Raw genomic sequence first — 15,634 nt, 5'->3', positions numbered from 1 at the left:
AAGGGTATTGATACTTGTTTAAAAAAATGACTATCACATATACTGTATTATGTCTACAAAATAATTTTTGCTGAAACATTTGCAATATATGTAACTTATGAGTGAATTATTGTTTTTCTCACCAAAAATTAAGTTGCACTTACATTTTGCAGATAATTTGTCAATGTGCTGTTTTGAGAAGAAATTGAATAACTGGGCTGATTTACTAAATAATTTTAGAATCTTTACTGAAAAAAGTGTGAATATTCACTTCAGTTATCCAATTATTTCAAAATCAAAATCGTGTGCACATGTTTTTCACAATGTGGCTGATATACTAAAAGAGTTCAAGACTTTTGGCTTAATAAATTTGATTATTTTATGTATTTTATTATTTATGTAAAAGCAAAAGCAATTTATTTTACCTAAATTCCTGTTTATCTGATACACCTGCACATATTAGGGTATTCAAAGTAAACACAGCTACAATTTATCAATTGACGATTTGCAATTCCTTTAGTAAAGCAGCCTAAGCGTCCTTTCACACGAACGATCCAATCAGATCCGCCTGTCAGTTTTTAGGTGGATCTGATTGGATCCTCCATGCATCCCTATGAGGCAGCAGATGCCAGTGGAGACATGTCCTCCTCATCGGATCCTGTCCGTGAAATCTGGACAGATGGAAACCCTATTTACCATCCGTCCAGGGGTTTGCAGGTGGTCCGCTCTCATCCAATTCCCCATAGAGAGCAGCTGGGCTCTGACACCTCCCTCTCCGCCCACAGAGCGGAGAGGGAACTGTCACATGTATCGATCCCCCGCTGAGCAGCACGAAGTCCGCCGACGGAGCGGACCGTGTGAAAGGAGCCTAAGGCGCCTTTCACACATACGGTCCATTTGTCCATTTTTCATCCATCCGTTGACAGATGAAAAATGGACATCAATGCATCTCTATGTAAAAACGGATGACAACGGATGATCATCCGTTAACATCAGTTTTCATCCGCTTCCATGAATGTTAGTTTTTTGGAACGGATGAATGCCCTATTTTTCATCTGTAAAAAAAAACGGAACGGACGAAAAACAGAAGTAAACAGACAAACGGTCTGTTTATCATCCATTTTTGCATTGGTAGTGGATTTAAAAAAAAAAAAAAAAAACGTATGAAAATGGATGAAAAAACGTATGAAAATCGAATGAAAAAACGGATGAAAAACTGATACATTTTGACATGACTGAACTGATGAACTGAACAGACCGTATGTGTGAAAGGGGCCTAATTCTATCAAGGCAAATATCCTAATGTAAAAAGCAATAGTTAAGCAATACACTGTAAAATATACAATCTATTTTTTCTTGTATCATTTTACAATCACTATCAATGTACATATATTGTCAAAATGAAACAGCACAATAATACCACAATAATATTTACAAATATTTTAAAAAAGGGTTTATAGAATAAACCAGTTCAACAGCAGTAATAGTGATGGACAAAATGTTTTAACCTACTAAAGTAAAGAAAAATGAAATTCTCACTAGTGCACTAAAATATTAGCATTTTTTTTTGGATTATCGCTTTACATTATTACTTTGCACTGCCTTACTAAATACTCCTACATTTATTATTTCAACATCATGTATCTTGAAACTGCCTCCCTTATTTGTTGAAATGTTAGTGAAGCATTACCTTACCCAATAATTTTAACAGAATGAGTGCCTTTCAGATGCCTATCAGATGTTCCTTTGTCCAGTCCACTGTATCTGTAGATCCCAGATTTATAGAGGAAAAAATCTTCATAGACTGTCATTACGGCTGAAAACAAATAAAGTTAAAAAAATTAGCATTCTGAGGTTTATTGTAAGTTTGATTCTTAAAAGGAGCCTGTCAGGATGGACAAATGGGTGTTGCCAATCCTCACTTGACATTATACTTATTATCGAAAGGGCACTAGATTGGCACTTTCATACCACACAAAATATTTGGGTCCAAAAAGAGTCTGCATTAGGCAACACCCATCTACACTAAGACCTTTAAATCCCAAAATATGTCATAATCCCAGAATATGAAAAACTCTCATTACATGCTATATAACAGAGTGTTCATACTCACAAAGCGACTACAGGGAGTGCAGAATTATTAGGCAAATGAGTATTTTTGAGGATTAATTTTATTATTGAACAACAACCATGTTCTCAATGAACCCAAAAAACTCATTAATATCAAAGCTGACTATTTTTGGAAGTAGTTTTTAGTTTTAGCTATTTTAGGGGGATATCTGTGTGTGCAGGTGACTATTACTGTGCATAATTATTAGGCAACTTAACAAAAATCAAATATACAGTATACCCATTTCAATTATTTATTTTTACCAGTGAAACCAATATAACATCTCAACATTCACAAATATACATTTCTGACATTCAAAAACAAAACAAAAACAAATCAGTGACCAATATAGCCACCTTTCTTTGCAAGGACACTCAAAAGCCTGCCATCCATGGATTCTGTCAGTGTTTTGATCTGTTCACCATCAACATTGCGTGCAGCAGCAACCAAAGCCTCCCAGACACTGTTCAAAGAGGTGTACTGTTTTCCCTCCTTGTAAATCTCACATTTGATGATGGACCACAGGTTCTCAATGGGGTTCAGATCAGGTGAACAAGGAGGCCATGTCATTAGCTTTTCTTCTTTTATACCCTTTCTTGCCAGCCACGCTGTGGAGTAATTGGATGCGTGTGATGGAGCATTGTCCTGCATGAAAATCATGTTTTTCTTGAAGGATGCAGACTTCTTCCTGTACCACTGCTTGAAGAAGGTGTCTTCCAGAAACTGGCAGTAGGACTGGGAGTTGAGCTTGACTCCATCCTCAACCTGAAAAGGCCCCACAAGCTCATCTTTGATGATACCAGCCCAAACCAGTACTCCACCTCCACCTTGCTGGCTCTCTGCCCTTTACCAATCCAGCCACGGGCCCATCCATCTGGCCGATCAAGACTCACTCTCATTTCATCAGTCCATAAAACCTTTGAAAAATCAGTCTTGAGATATTTCTTGGCCCAGTCTTGACGTTTCAGCTTGTGTGTCTTGTTCAGTGGTGGTCTTCTTTCAGCCTTTCTTACCTTGGCCATGTCTCTGAGTATTGCACACCTTGTGCTTTTGGGCACTCCAGTGATGTTGCAGCTCTGAAATATGGCCAAACTGGTGGCAAGTGGCATCTTGGCAGCTGCACGCTTGACTTTTCTCAGTTCATGGGCTGTTATTTTGCGCCTTGGTTTTTCCACACGCTTGTGACCCTGTTGACTATTTTGAATGAAATGCTTGATTGTTCGATGATCACGCTTCAGAAGCTTTGCAATTTTAAGAGTGCTGCATCCCTCTGCAAGATATCTCACGATTTTTGACTTTTCTGAGCCTGTCAAGTCCTTCTTTTGACCCATTTTGCCCAAGGAAAGGAAGTTGCCTAATAATTATGCACACCTGATATAGGGTGTTGATGTCAATAGACCACACCCCTTCTCATTACAGAGATGCACATCACCTAATATGCTTAATTGGTAGTAGGCTTTCGAGCCTATACAGCTTGGAGTAAGACAACATGCATAAAGAGGATGATGTGGTCAAAATACTAATTTGCCTAATAATTCTGCACTCCCTGTAAAGTATTTGTTTTTTGTATAGTGAAAAATGCCTGGTTGAGCCTTCCTTCAGATGTCCCTCCCATATTCTCTGTGTTCCCACTGCAGGTTGAGATTATGTGGAACCACTGATGTCCTCTACTAAGCATGCTCAATTTCAGTTCCATTCTAAGCTCTTCATTTCCTCCTCTTTCTTATCTGTGCAGCCCATATAAATATAAAGTCACACATGTGGGTGTATACACAGCAACATATGACACCCCCCTCCCTCCCTCCTCCTTCGTGTACTCCTATTTCTAAATACTATGGGTGCAGGATATAGTATGATGATTTCTTAAATTCCCAAGAAACACCCCAAAAGGCTTAGTTTTTAAAAAAAAAAATTGTATTAAATATATGAATTAATGGAATTGCTAATAACTGTAAAATTAAAAAAGGACATTGGATGCAGATACTGTCTGAACAAAATAAAAACTAGTGTCAATAATTTCTGACTCTGCCTACACCAGATTAACACCTTACCGACCACACTATAGCCTAAAGATGGCTACAGTGCAGTCGCCCAGTTCTGGGAGGACATCCATGTATGTCCTCCCAGAACCACGTGCCCTGAGCGCCACCTGCGGCGAGCACCTGGTGCTCTCTGTGACTGCTGTGTTCTTCAAACACAGCTGATCACAGATCCCGGTAATGGGCCAATCACAGTGGCCCTTTTGCCATGTGATTAGCTGTGTCTTATAACAGCTGATCACATGTAAACAGACTTGCTGGTTATTGTCAGTCTTTTCCTCACATGCTGTGTCTGTGTAAGAAAAGGATTGTCGGCAAACCTGTCAGTACATTGTTTACACTGATAATCAGAGCACTGGTCAACAGTGCCCTGATTATCAGTGCAGTCTCACCAGTGCCAGTCATTGCCCAACAGTGCACCTTCTCAGTGCCACATCTCAGTGCCCATCAGTGCTGCCTAATCAGTACCCATCGGTGCCACCTCATTAGTGCTCATCAGTGCAGTCTATCAATGCCCATCAGTGCAGGCTCTCAAGTGCAGGCATAAACACACATCAGTGAAGGAGAAAAAAATATTTATTTGCAAAATTGTATAACAGAAACTAAGAAAAACGTTTGTTTTACAATCTTTGGAATATTTTTATTTGTTTAGTAATAAACAAAAAAACCCAGCAGTATTCAAATACCACAAAAAGAAAGCTTCATTTTTTTAAAACGAGTGATAAAAATGTCATATGGGTGCAGTGTTGCGTGACCGTGCAATTGTCATTGAAAGTGCAACAGCACTCAAAGCTGAAAATTGGCCTGGGCAGGAAGGTGGTGAAAGTGCCCAGTATTGAAGTGGTTAATGCACAAACAATACACATTTGATGTTCAATAAAGATTTATAGGGAGCTGTAAAACAGGTATTTGATATTTATGATCTAATTGGAATTGCTCTCCTGAAACTTTTTTTTTTTTTTAGTGAATGGCACAGCACCAATTAGGATATAGACCATACATCAGCAGAGTAATAGAAACCCCTCCCATATATCCCCCTGCATATGGCAAAGAACAGGGGTAGGTTATGTGACTGCACAACAGCGCTGCAGGAATAGGGTACTTTGAGGATTTTTTAGAGAAACCAAATACAGCAGCATGCTATATAGGATTTATGTGAATGAATACAAAAATTACCACTTTTCTGTTTAGTATCACTTTAACTTTCTCTCTCAAAAAAGTTAGTATACCAGGTCTAGGACTCCTTTCACAAAATACACAATTGGGTATACGAATCCTGTATGCCATCCTTAAAAAATACACCAGGGTCAGAGCCCAGGCCAAAAAAGATTATCTTAGATTGCATCATTTCTTAAAAGAAAACTTCTTGCTTCTTCTAGTACAGTGGTGGTAGACTTTGGCACCCCAGATGCTTTGGTACTACATTTCCCATGATGCTCATGCACTCTGTAGTGTATTTGAGCATCATGGGAAATGTAGTTCCAAAACATCTGGGGTGCCAAGGTTCGCCATCACTGTTCTAGAAGATATATAATCTAAATAAACCTCACACCCATTTGACTAATGGGGATTCCAACAGGTTAAACACTTTTAAAATTCTGTTTTTAAATGTATACTCTCAATAGAGGAACTAAATATATTTGAGAATATATTTTACAACAAATGCACACCATTCAAGTGTGTGTTGAACCTATAAAACATATATTATCTTTTCCTACCGTACCAGAGTATACAGTATTAAATAATGTAATTGCAAGCTAAATTTCCATCTTACTGATGAGAAATCACTAATGATGATAGCTATAGCTCATATCTTATCCATTGATATAAAACAGAGGGATCTAACTTCAAATCAATAACATGTTTTTATAGATTACTGAAATGCCTACACCAGTGTAGTGGCCTGCTAGTTAAGTTGATAGGTAAATGTAGTTTTTGGCTCCTTCTGTAATCAAGGGGGCAGAAGATTGCTTGGTCTTGGTCTGTTCAGGGTTTCACATCCCAGGAGTTAAATTGTTTACCCCTAGGGAGGAAGATTTTAATTGGCCAGCCTGAACATTGATCAGGGCCTAGCCAATTCCTGGGGTGATGGTGGTTGGGCAACTGATAAATAGTTTGGAGCCATGAAAATATTTTATTTTCCCAGTAAGGAGAGTTCCCAGCCTCAGGGGTGACTCTTGTCTGTGAGGCATCTTGAGGACTGGGTTGCTGTTTTGTGAGGTCTCAGTATGCAGGGCTGGGATGTGGAAGTGACCTGTATCTGACTTCAGGATTCCTCCATAGAGATCTGAGAAGGACTGCCTCACACACTGGATTGTGTCCAGAGGAAGCTGAAAGGTGCACAGCTGTCATGGGAAATAGTGAGTACCTAGTGCAATCTCTAGAACACTGTACAGTCACAAGGATCAATTCACAGGGATGAATTGATCCCTGTGACTGTACAGTGTTCTAGAGATTGCACTAGGTACCAGCAGTTGTGCATTGTTACCCAGGTGCCAAAGAGACTTGCCCTGACTTCAGCCATAAGGGAATAGACTATTCTTTATTCACGTTTACTTAAGGAAAAGATTGTCCTCTATCTGCTGTTTGCTAATAGTTTTGAGATATTGCATGTCCCTATCCCTCTCATATTTCAAGTTCTACAAACAAAAAAAAAAGACAACCCCTAGATTGTTTATTGGAGCTAGAGTGTATGAACTTTTGCTTGGGTGACTGGCAGCCCCATGTACTGTTTGGGAAATAACCAGTTAATATCTGTGGCCCTGCCTGGGGTAGTGCTACACCAGCTATGGCCACACCTTCCACATAATGCTGGAGAGGTTGCAGACAAATATGTTCTTTCAGCCATATTTGGTTATTTTTACAAGTGATTTAAGACTACTGTAAAAAAAAAAAATTCCTAATACACATCAGGCTCTTCACCCACTCTAGATCCCTGGATCATATGGTTTCATTGTACTCGGACACCAAGAGACAGATATCGAATATCCCTCACCTCTTTCTTCTAAAATACTGCAAGTCTTATTTGAAAAGAGACAATTATCCACACAATAAAAAAGAATGATTGCTGAGGGTCAATCTATTCTGTTTTATGGAAGAAATTACACTGACATCAGAGCACCTATTCTTAATTCTAAAAAATTTGGGCAGGTTTGATTAACAAATAAATCCAATGACCAATACCTGTCCACAATCTCCCAGTTTGAACAAGGGGGACACTGTGCATAAATATTTACTTAATTAAAAAAAAATAATTTATGGTAGAGACTCTTTAACTGATCCAAGCACTTTTTGTTGGGATACACACAAATCTACTCTCATCCTGTCTATTTAGACATTTTGATTGTTCATGATGTTGTAGTATCCCACACTGCTTTCCCAAATCCCTAAATTCTCCCCTCCCCCCTACAAGTACCTACCCATCAAATCCCTGTTTGACATGTTGTTCTCCTAAAAAGAAACTGTAATGTAACATATAACATAGCAAGACACCCGTTTTCAAAGTCTATTCATACCAATAAATGTAAAAAAAAGTGCTTCGTATACTGTGGGCAAGTTTTAATGATGACATTATCATGACCATGGACATTGAGGGACACATCATTTTTTTTTTTTTTTTTTTGTTTAAGCCTGCTGGTGTTTGAGTACACAGAAGCATCTGTATACATGCTTATATGCACTTAGGAACATGTCAGTGTATTTGGTTTTTATATTTTCATACCGGTACATTCACTATCTTAAGGGAGTCTGTTTTACTCCCTTAGGCATATACAGTATATGTGGGATTGCCACCCAGTAGACCTGATGATCTGCTGTAGTTTTATCTGAATGTGTAACCAGACTGTATAGTACAGTCATTGTCATGCTCCACCTGCGTTGTGGACCTATAACACAGCTTTGCTTTCCTAAGCAAGGTCCCTTTTTTTTTTTTTACCAAATGCTGCACACGGCCCTTAACGTGCTAAAGTCTTGTCATTCTGGATGCCTGAACAGCCAAAGTTTGGTTCAAACCTAGGTTTGGACAAAACCTTCAGCTCATCTCTAATAATAGAACGTTAATATGGATATAAAGATTTGTTCCACTAAGGGGTAGTGCTAAGAGTACTTCAGTGGTAGAGGTAATGAGCCCAGCTGAAGTAAGTTGGCTCATTCGGGCCTCTACAAAAACTTCCAGCCTGCTCAGAGAGTGGCTCCATCCTGGAAGCAGTTTTGTGCCTGCATAGACTGGGGGAGAGTGTTACCCATGTGGTGGGACAAATCTTATGTCCTGTGCGGTGAGACCTAGCCTGTGTGGCAATCCTCTTAAACAGGGATATAGGTGCTGGGGGCAGCACACAGCTGCACCTAGTTGATAGCCAGGGAACCTGTGTGTGTGTGTAGTAAGTTGCCAAGTTGGCAAGGGTTTATTTTTATGTTTCTTTTTTTTTTAACTTTACATTTTTATTGAAGAATAGTTTTAAAAGGTACAAAAGGTACAAGATATAAGACAAGCTATATGTCTTATAGGTGATACAGAGGAAATAGTTTCTTAACAGACCAATATAATTGACATACATATGAGGGCCTGGTGAGGGAGAGTGGGATGGTCACCCTAAATGGGAACATATTGTGACCAGACCATGTCCCTTAGTCCGGCACCAACTTAGATGTTGAGCTGGGAGGACATGGGGGGGGGGGGGGGAGGGCATGTCACCTTATAGTTAGACGCTAAGTGGTGGTGAAGGAATTCCTCAGGACTACAGCAGATTAAAGGTGGGCTGATTTGTGACAGGCCCTATAGGACCCAGTGAGGACAAGAGAGTGAGTTCTAGACCCGCTGATAAGGCATTATTTGGAGTGTTTGATTCTTGCCATAGGGAGGGGAGTTCCAGCTTAAGCAGGTAGGTGAGTAAGGGTTACAGAAGGATAACGGAATGAAGGAGTTGGACCAATGATGCGTTGATAGAGAGGTTAGTCAGTTGTTCTTGAAGGTTGGGATTGTTAGGCTTGCTTTGGCAAATAAGAACCCCATAAATAATTGATTGTTAGGGGTCCATATCACTTCATTCAGAGAAGGGGAAGCTTTCTGTTTCCATTTGCAAGCATGTGCTAGTCTGGCTGCTATGAGGACATGGGAGATGAATGATCTGAAGTAAGGAGGGAACTCAATAATGCCTATTCCCAGTAAAGCCATTTGTGGTTTGAGTGTGATATTGCAGGATGTCATGGAGAATATAAGCTGCGCTACTGCTAAACCAATAAGAGGAGATAATTGGACAGTCCCACCAAATGTAATAAAGAATGCCAATTTGACCACAAGACAGCATTGTGGAGAGGTATTTGGGAAGATGGTGGCGAGTCTGTACGGTGTTTAGTACCATTTGTAGAAGATTTTTATTTGAGATTCCCACTGGGAGGTGCAGCTATAGAGTTATAGAGGAAGCTGTAGTGTGGTGAACCCTTGTCGAAGGGGGGTGAAAAGTGCAGTTGCTGTTCCAGTATAGCATAGATGAGGACTTGCCTTGCGTTGCTTGACTTGTGAGCAAACTATAAAAGTAGGAAATTCCTTTCCGAAGTGCGGTAAGGGAGTTGAAAAAAAATAGGACTTTTCTGTTTCTTTTTGATTGGTGGCTATTTTTTTTACTTTTTATTTAGAATGTAAATAAACCCTACCTTTGTCATTTTCACCTGCAATGCTGTTTGCTGTGCCTAATTTTGTGTAGTGAACTCATCCAGGGGGGTCACACACACCCGGTGTTTCCAATTGTCTCACAATTTGTGGAGAAAGCCGGGGGCAGTTTTGTAAATAAAGGCCAGCATGGAAGAGTTGCTGAGACGGCTTGTTGTGGCAAATGCCAATCAACAATAAGCGAACCTCGAGCAAAGGCATGCAAATGAACAGTTGCAGCAGAGTCTGGAAACCCAGCAGCAAGCCCAGCAGCAATCTGAGGATCCCTTTATAGACCTGTTGCAGCAGCAGGAGCAGAGACTCCAACAGTATGTGGAGATATTAAGGCAGCAGTGTCCACAGACCAGTAGGGCAATTTTGTGTGAGCTGTTTACTGCCAAAAATGACTATTGAGGATGATCCTGAGTTGTTTTTGACAACACTTGAAAGAACTGCTGAAAGAGAAAATTGGCCTAAGGAGCAATGGGGCTGGTGGCCCCATTATTATCTGGTGAATCGCAGAAAGCTTATTATAACCTTAAGCTTGACCAAGCAAAAAACTATAATGTGCTGAAAACTGAAATATTGGTGTAGCTGGGTGTCACCCTGGCTGTCAGGACTCAGCGTGTACATAACTGGACTTTTTGGCTTGGGAAACACCTCAGATCTGATGTATGATCTCATTCCTACTGCCAGACAAAGTGGGTAAGCCATGGAGACCCAGAAATGGCAGACAAGCTTGTGGATCTGGTTGGGAGGTACTTAGCTACAGAGAACCTGATCTCCTCTGCCAGAACTCGCAGAATTTCCACCCTAAGACCAGACCATCCCAGCGGCGGTTTAAATGATACTAAGGGTTGAGGGTGGAGAGAGTGAGAGGGCGGGAATTCTACCTAATGTCTGAGAGCAGCCTGGGAAGGCAGGCAGAGAAAAAGATAATTTGTTACCGCTGCTGGCAAGAGGGACATATTGCAGCAAATTGCACAGTTGTGGATGAACCTTTGCAATGTGACTTTCTAAAGGACAGACGTCAGTTGCTGTTTGCGACAATTGCATGCACTGCCATTCGGGGAGCTGATAAATATTTATGTGAAATGTATATTAATGGTAGTAACGATGTTGTGTTGCTGGATTCAAGTAATCTGGTAACATTTGTAAAAGCTGAGTTAGTTACTACAGAGGTCTTTGGGCATAACAAGGTTGCTGTTATTTGTGTGCATGGGGACATCAGAGAGTATCCTGGCGCTACAGTATATTTTGAGACCTATCTCATCAGGTGGGGTCAGTGTCTCAATTACCACATGATGCCATTGTAGGGAGGCATTTTCCAATATTCTGGAAATTCTGGAATTGGTCTGACCCCCCCACCCCCCCCACTGTCGCCCTTTTAACAAGAAGGTGACTCCAAAATTCCCCTTGTCAGTATTAGCAGGGTATTAACTGGGGAGGAGCCTACATCTTCAGATGAAAACATGCCGTCTGTTGAGTTTTCTGACCTAGTGGTTCACTGGGAAGAGTTTGCCACTGAACAGTTAAAAGACCCCACACTGATAAGAGCATGGGAACATGTGGTAAAAATAGATTGTGAACTAGTGAACTCAGATAAGACTTGTGCTTACCTGTACTTCATTGTGGAATGGGACCTATTGTATCGAGTTGCTCAAATGGTTGAAGAAACCACTGAGTGGTGCCCAAAACTTATAGGAAGTTGGTGTTGGAGTTGGCCCATGGGCACATTCCTGGAGGTTATTTGGGGGTGGAAAAAACAGAGACAGTATTGCAGAGATTCTACTTGCCTGGGGCCATTAAGGAAAAAGGAAATTATTGTTCCTCCTATCCTGTTTGTCAGAAGTCGGCACCTACAGTTCTGTAACCTGCTGGTACCCCTTCCCATCATTGAGGTCTCCTTTAAGAGAATTGCAACGGATTTGTTAGGTCCGTTGATGAACTCTGCTAGGGGGCATCACTACATTTTGGTTTTACTGGAGCATCTCTGAAATATCTCTGCCAAGACAATAGCCAGAGAGCTATTTCTTGTTTTTAACCACGTGGGTATTTGTAAGGAATTGCTTACCGGCCAAGGTACACCCTTTATGTCCCAAGTTATGAAAGAGCTGTGCAAGTTGTTCAATGTGAAACAATTAAACTGATATGTGGAGGTGGTAATTAACTTTATATGGGATACGTCGCCAAACCATTGTAGCGTCCTCTGAATTTCCGGAAGAGAATTAGTTGGGTCTGTGATCATGAGAATTACATCATCCGCAAAGAGTCTGATCTTGTGTTGTTGATCTGCTATGCGGATCCCAGATATCATGGTATTCGAACGAATGTGTTCGGCTAGGGGTTCCATGACCATATTAAAAATATTGGGTGAGAGGGGGCACCCTTGCCATGTTCCGTTTGATATGATAAACGGAGATGATATTGCTTCTGTTGTACGGACATTCGCAGAGGGGGCCGAATAAAGGGCCATGATAGCATTGTAAATGAAGCCCTGGAGTCTGAATTTGTGGAGAACAGAGGATAGAAATCCCCAATGTACCCTGTCTTACGCCTTCTCTGCATCCAAGGAGAAGAGCAGAGAAGGCTTTCTGGTTGAATTCACATAATGAATGGCGTCTAACACGTCAAGTAGCATCTGATGCCTGGCGTCCTTTTGTAAAACCGGATTGGTCTTTGTGGATGAGTGTTGGGAGAACGTCAAGTAGTCTAGTAGCTATTAATTTAGCATATATTTTCACATCCATGTTCAGAAGTGAAATTGGCCTGACGTTTTGAGGTTGGTTTGGTTCTTTCCCTGGTTTCGGTAATGTTACAATCATAGCACTCAGCATTTCATTAGGAAAAGAAGAGGAAGCGGCAGCAGAATTGAAGATTTGGCCTAATTGAGGGATTAAGGATTGGGAGAATTTTTTATATTATTCGGCCGTGAAACCGTCAGGGCCCCGGCGATTTCAGTTTAGGGAGTTTGGCTATAGCTCGAGCTATCTCTTGATCGGTGAAAGGTTGATTAAGATCCTCCAATTGGTGGAGGGGTATGGAAGGTAATTTAATGTAATCTAAAAATGTGTGTATTCCGGAGGAAATGGGTTGGTGGGTCATGGGGTCATCTTTAATATTGTAGAGTGATTCCTAATAGGAGCTAAACGCATCTGCTATTAGGTTGGGTTTAAGAACTTTTTCTTTCGATTTGGGGTGGAAGATAAATGGAATTCTAGCTTTAAGGCGGTGGCCTTTGATGCGTAGGGCCATGGCTCTATTAGCTCTGTTGCTAGTGGAATAAGAAACTGCTTTCCATTTTTTATAGCTATCTCTATATTTTTGTAGCAGAATGGCTTTAAGTTCCTGCCGCAAGGCGAAAATTTGCACATCGAAAATTTGAGAGGGGTTTTGTTTGTTTTGGGAATTAACGGTGGTTAGTGATTTTATCTGTATGTTGCGACCTGCTCTTCTTTTCCTTCGAACCCAATTGCTTAAATACACCTCGCAGTACAGCTTTGTGGGCATTCCACACGACCAGTGGGTCAGATTCTGGTTGCAAATTGAAGGAGAAGGATTAATCTAATTGTTTTTGGACTATCGCCGCATAAGATGGGTTGGTGATAAGGTGGTTATGCAGCCGCCACACATAAGTGGATTGGCATGGCGGACCTGTGGCTATGGTGACACTAAATGGAGAGTGATCTGACCAAGTGGCCGCATGGATTTCCATTGCCATGATGCGGTCTAGAAGCCATTTATCAGTTATGCAGAGGTCTATACGTGAGTAGGTGCCGTGATGCGGGGAGAGGAAGGTATAGTTCTTCTCCGACGCATGACAGCACCGCCACACGTCAAATAATTCATTTGACCATAGTTATTTTGAGAGAGGGGACCCGTGCCATTTGGGAGAGGCAGTTGAGTCCATATCATTGTCCGGTACCAGATTAAAGTCTCCACATATTAGTAGACTGCCAAACTGTAACTTTTTTGCCTTGTGAACGAGTTTTCTTATGAATGCCATTTGGCGTTGGTTGGGTGCATAGAGATTGACAATAGTATACTGCACATTGTCAAAAGAACATCTAAGAATAATATATCGGCCTTTAGGGTAAAGGATTAGAGATGGACGAACATCGGCCGGGGCGGTCCGCGAACATCAGCCGCAAATTTTCTCAAAAGTCCGCGAACCGCGAGTTTGCGGCGGGCCCCATTGACATTAATGGGAGGCGAACTTTAAAAACCTTTTAGGTCATATTTGCAGCCACAAAAGACGTACTACTGTGCACAAATAGTCCCAGCACATGGACAATGTCATAACAGAACATCGCGGATCGGGTGGACAGATTATTGGGTGGGGCTGGGGAAGACCCAGCTGTCATGGTACACGTGGGTACCAATGACATAGGCAGAGGAAGACGGAGAGTCCTAAACGATTTCAGGGACTTAGGCGCAAAGTTGAGGACTAGGACCTCCAAGGTAGTATTTTCCGAAATACTACCTGTACCTCGAGCCACACCAGAGAGGCAGCGGGAGATTAGGGAAGTTAACGAGTGGCTGAGGAGCTGGTGTAGTAAGGAGGGTTTCGGGTTCCTGGAGAACTGGGCTGACTTCTCAGTCGGTCACCGGCTCTTTTGTAGGGACGGATTGCACCCAAATGGGGAGGGTGCAGCCATACTGGGTGCGAGGATGGCCAAAAAGCTAGAGGGGCTTTTAAACTAGGGAATGGGGGGGGAGGGTACAGATGTAGAATGAGCCAGTGGAAAGCAAGTTGCAGAGGGCAGAAATGGGGGCACTAGCGGTAGGGTGTACGGAGCTCCTATACCCAGGATGGGTATGGGGAAAAATCAGGAGGGCAACCTAAAAACATCAAATGAGGATATATGTAGCCGCTCAAAATTAAGAGGTTTGTATACCAATGCCAGAAGCCTGGCCAACAAGATGGGAGAGCTGGAGCTGCTGTTGTTGGAGGAGGACTTAGATTTTGTGGGGATAACTGAGACTTGGTTTGACAGCTCTCATGACTGGATGGCGACCATTCAGGGATATTCCCTTTATCGCAGAGATAGAGAGGGTAAAAAAGGAGGAGGGGTATGTCTGTATATTAAGAACAGTGTGCAGGTAAATATGAGGGATGATATTAATAATGGAGCTAAGGACGAGGCAGAATCCCTATGGGTAGAGCTTCAAAGGGAAGGCACAGTGGGGAAGGTAATATTGGGCGTATGCTATAGGCCCCCCAACCTGAGGGAGGAGGGGGAGGCGGACCTCATTTTACAGATAGGATTGGCAGCAAGGATGGGAAATGTCATTATAATGGGGGACTTTAATTATCCAGTTATAGACTGGGCAGATGGAACCACGCATTCGGCCAAGGCTAGGCAGTTCCTAAATATCTTGCAGGACAATTTCATGGGTCAGATGGTGAATGCACCGACAAGAAACAATGCGGTACTTGACCTACTGATTACCAACAATACAGACCTGCTCACGGATATAGAAATACGGGAGAACTTAGGAAACAGTGACCATAGGTCAATAAGTTTCAGTATTAATTATAGTAATAGGAAGCAGAGGGGTAATTTAAGGACGCTGAATTTCAAAAGAGCCAATTTCCCAAAACTGCGCTCGCTGCTAGAAAATATCAAATGGGATAAAACCCTGGGAACAAAGAACACGGAGGAAAAATGGGAGTGCTTCAAGAGCATACTTAACAAGGGGATTGACCAGTGCATTCCAAAGGGAAATACATTTAAAAGAGCAAAATTAAACCCTGGGTGGCTTAACTCCAACATAAAAATGCATATTAGTGCTAAAGGAAAGGCTTTCAAAAAATACAAGGCTGAGGGGTCATTGGCAGCATTTAAGCATTACAAA

The 15,634-nt window shown here is 41.6% G+C and overlaps 1 protein-coding gene across 1 annotated transcript in view; it reads right to left on the bottom strand.

Moving 5' to 3' along the window:
- Positions 1–15,634, bottom strand: part of TINAG (tubulointerstitial nephritis antigen) — a gene marked incomplete at its 3' end in the record, with an annotated part of 264,210 nt that overhangs the window by 29,645 nt on the left and 218,931 nt on the right. The window contains exon 9 of the mRNA XM_082250233.1: positions 1,675–1,795. Coding sequence (XP_082106359.1) covers positions 1,675–1,795 — 121 coding nt within the window. The remainder of the gene's footprint in view (positions 1–1,674; positions 1,796–15,634) is intronic.

This window comes from Pelophylax lessonae (genome assembly GCF_965119305.1).
Source record: "Pelophylax lessonae genome assembly, chromosome: 3".
Classification (NCBI taxonomy): domain Eukaryota; kingdom Metazoa; phylum Chordata; class Amphibia; order Anura; family Ranidae; genus Pelophylax; species Pelophylax lessonae.
Note: the sequence above shows the minus strand (reverse complement) of the source record. Positions and strands in the feature narration are given on the sequence as shown.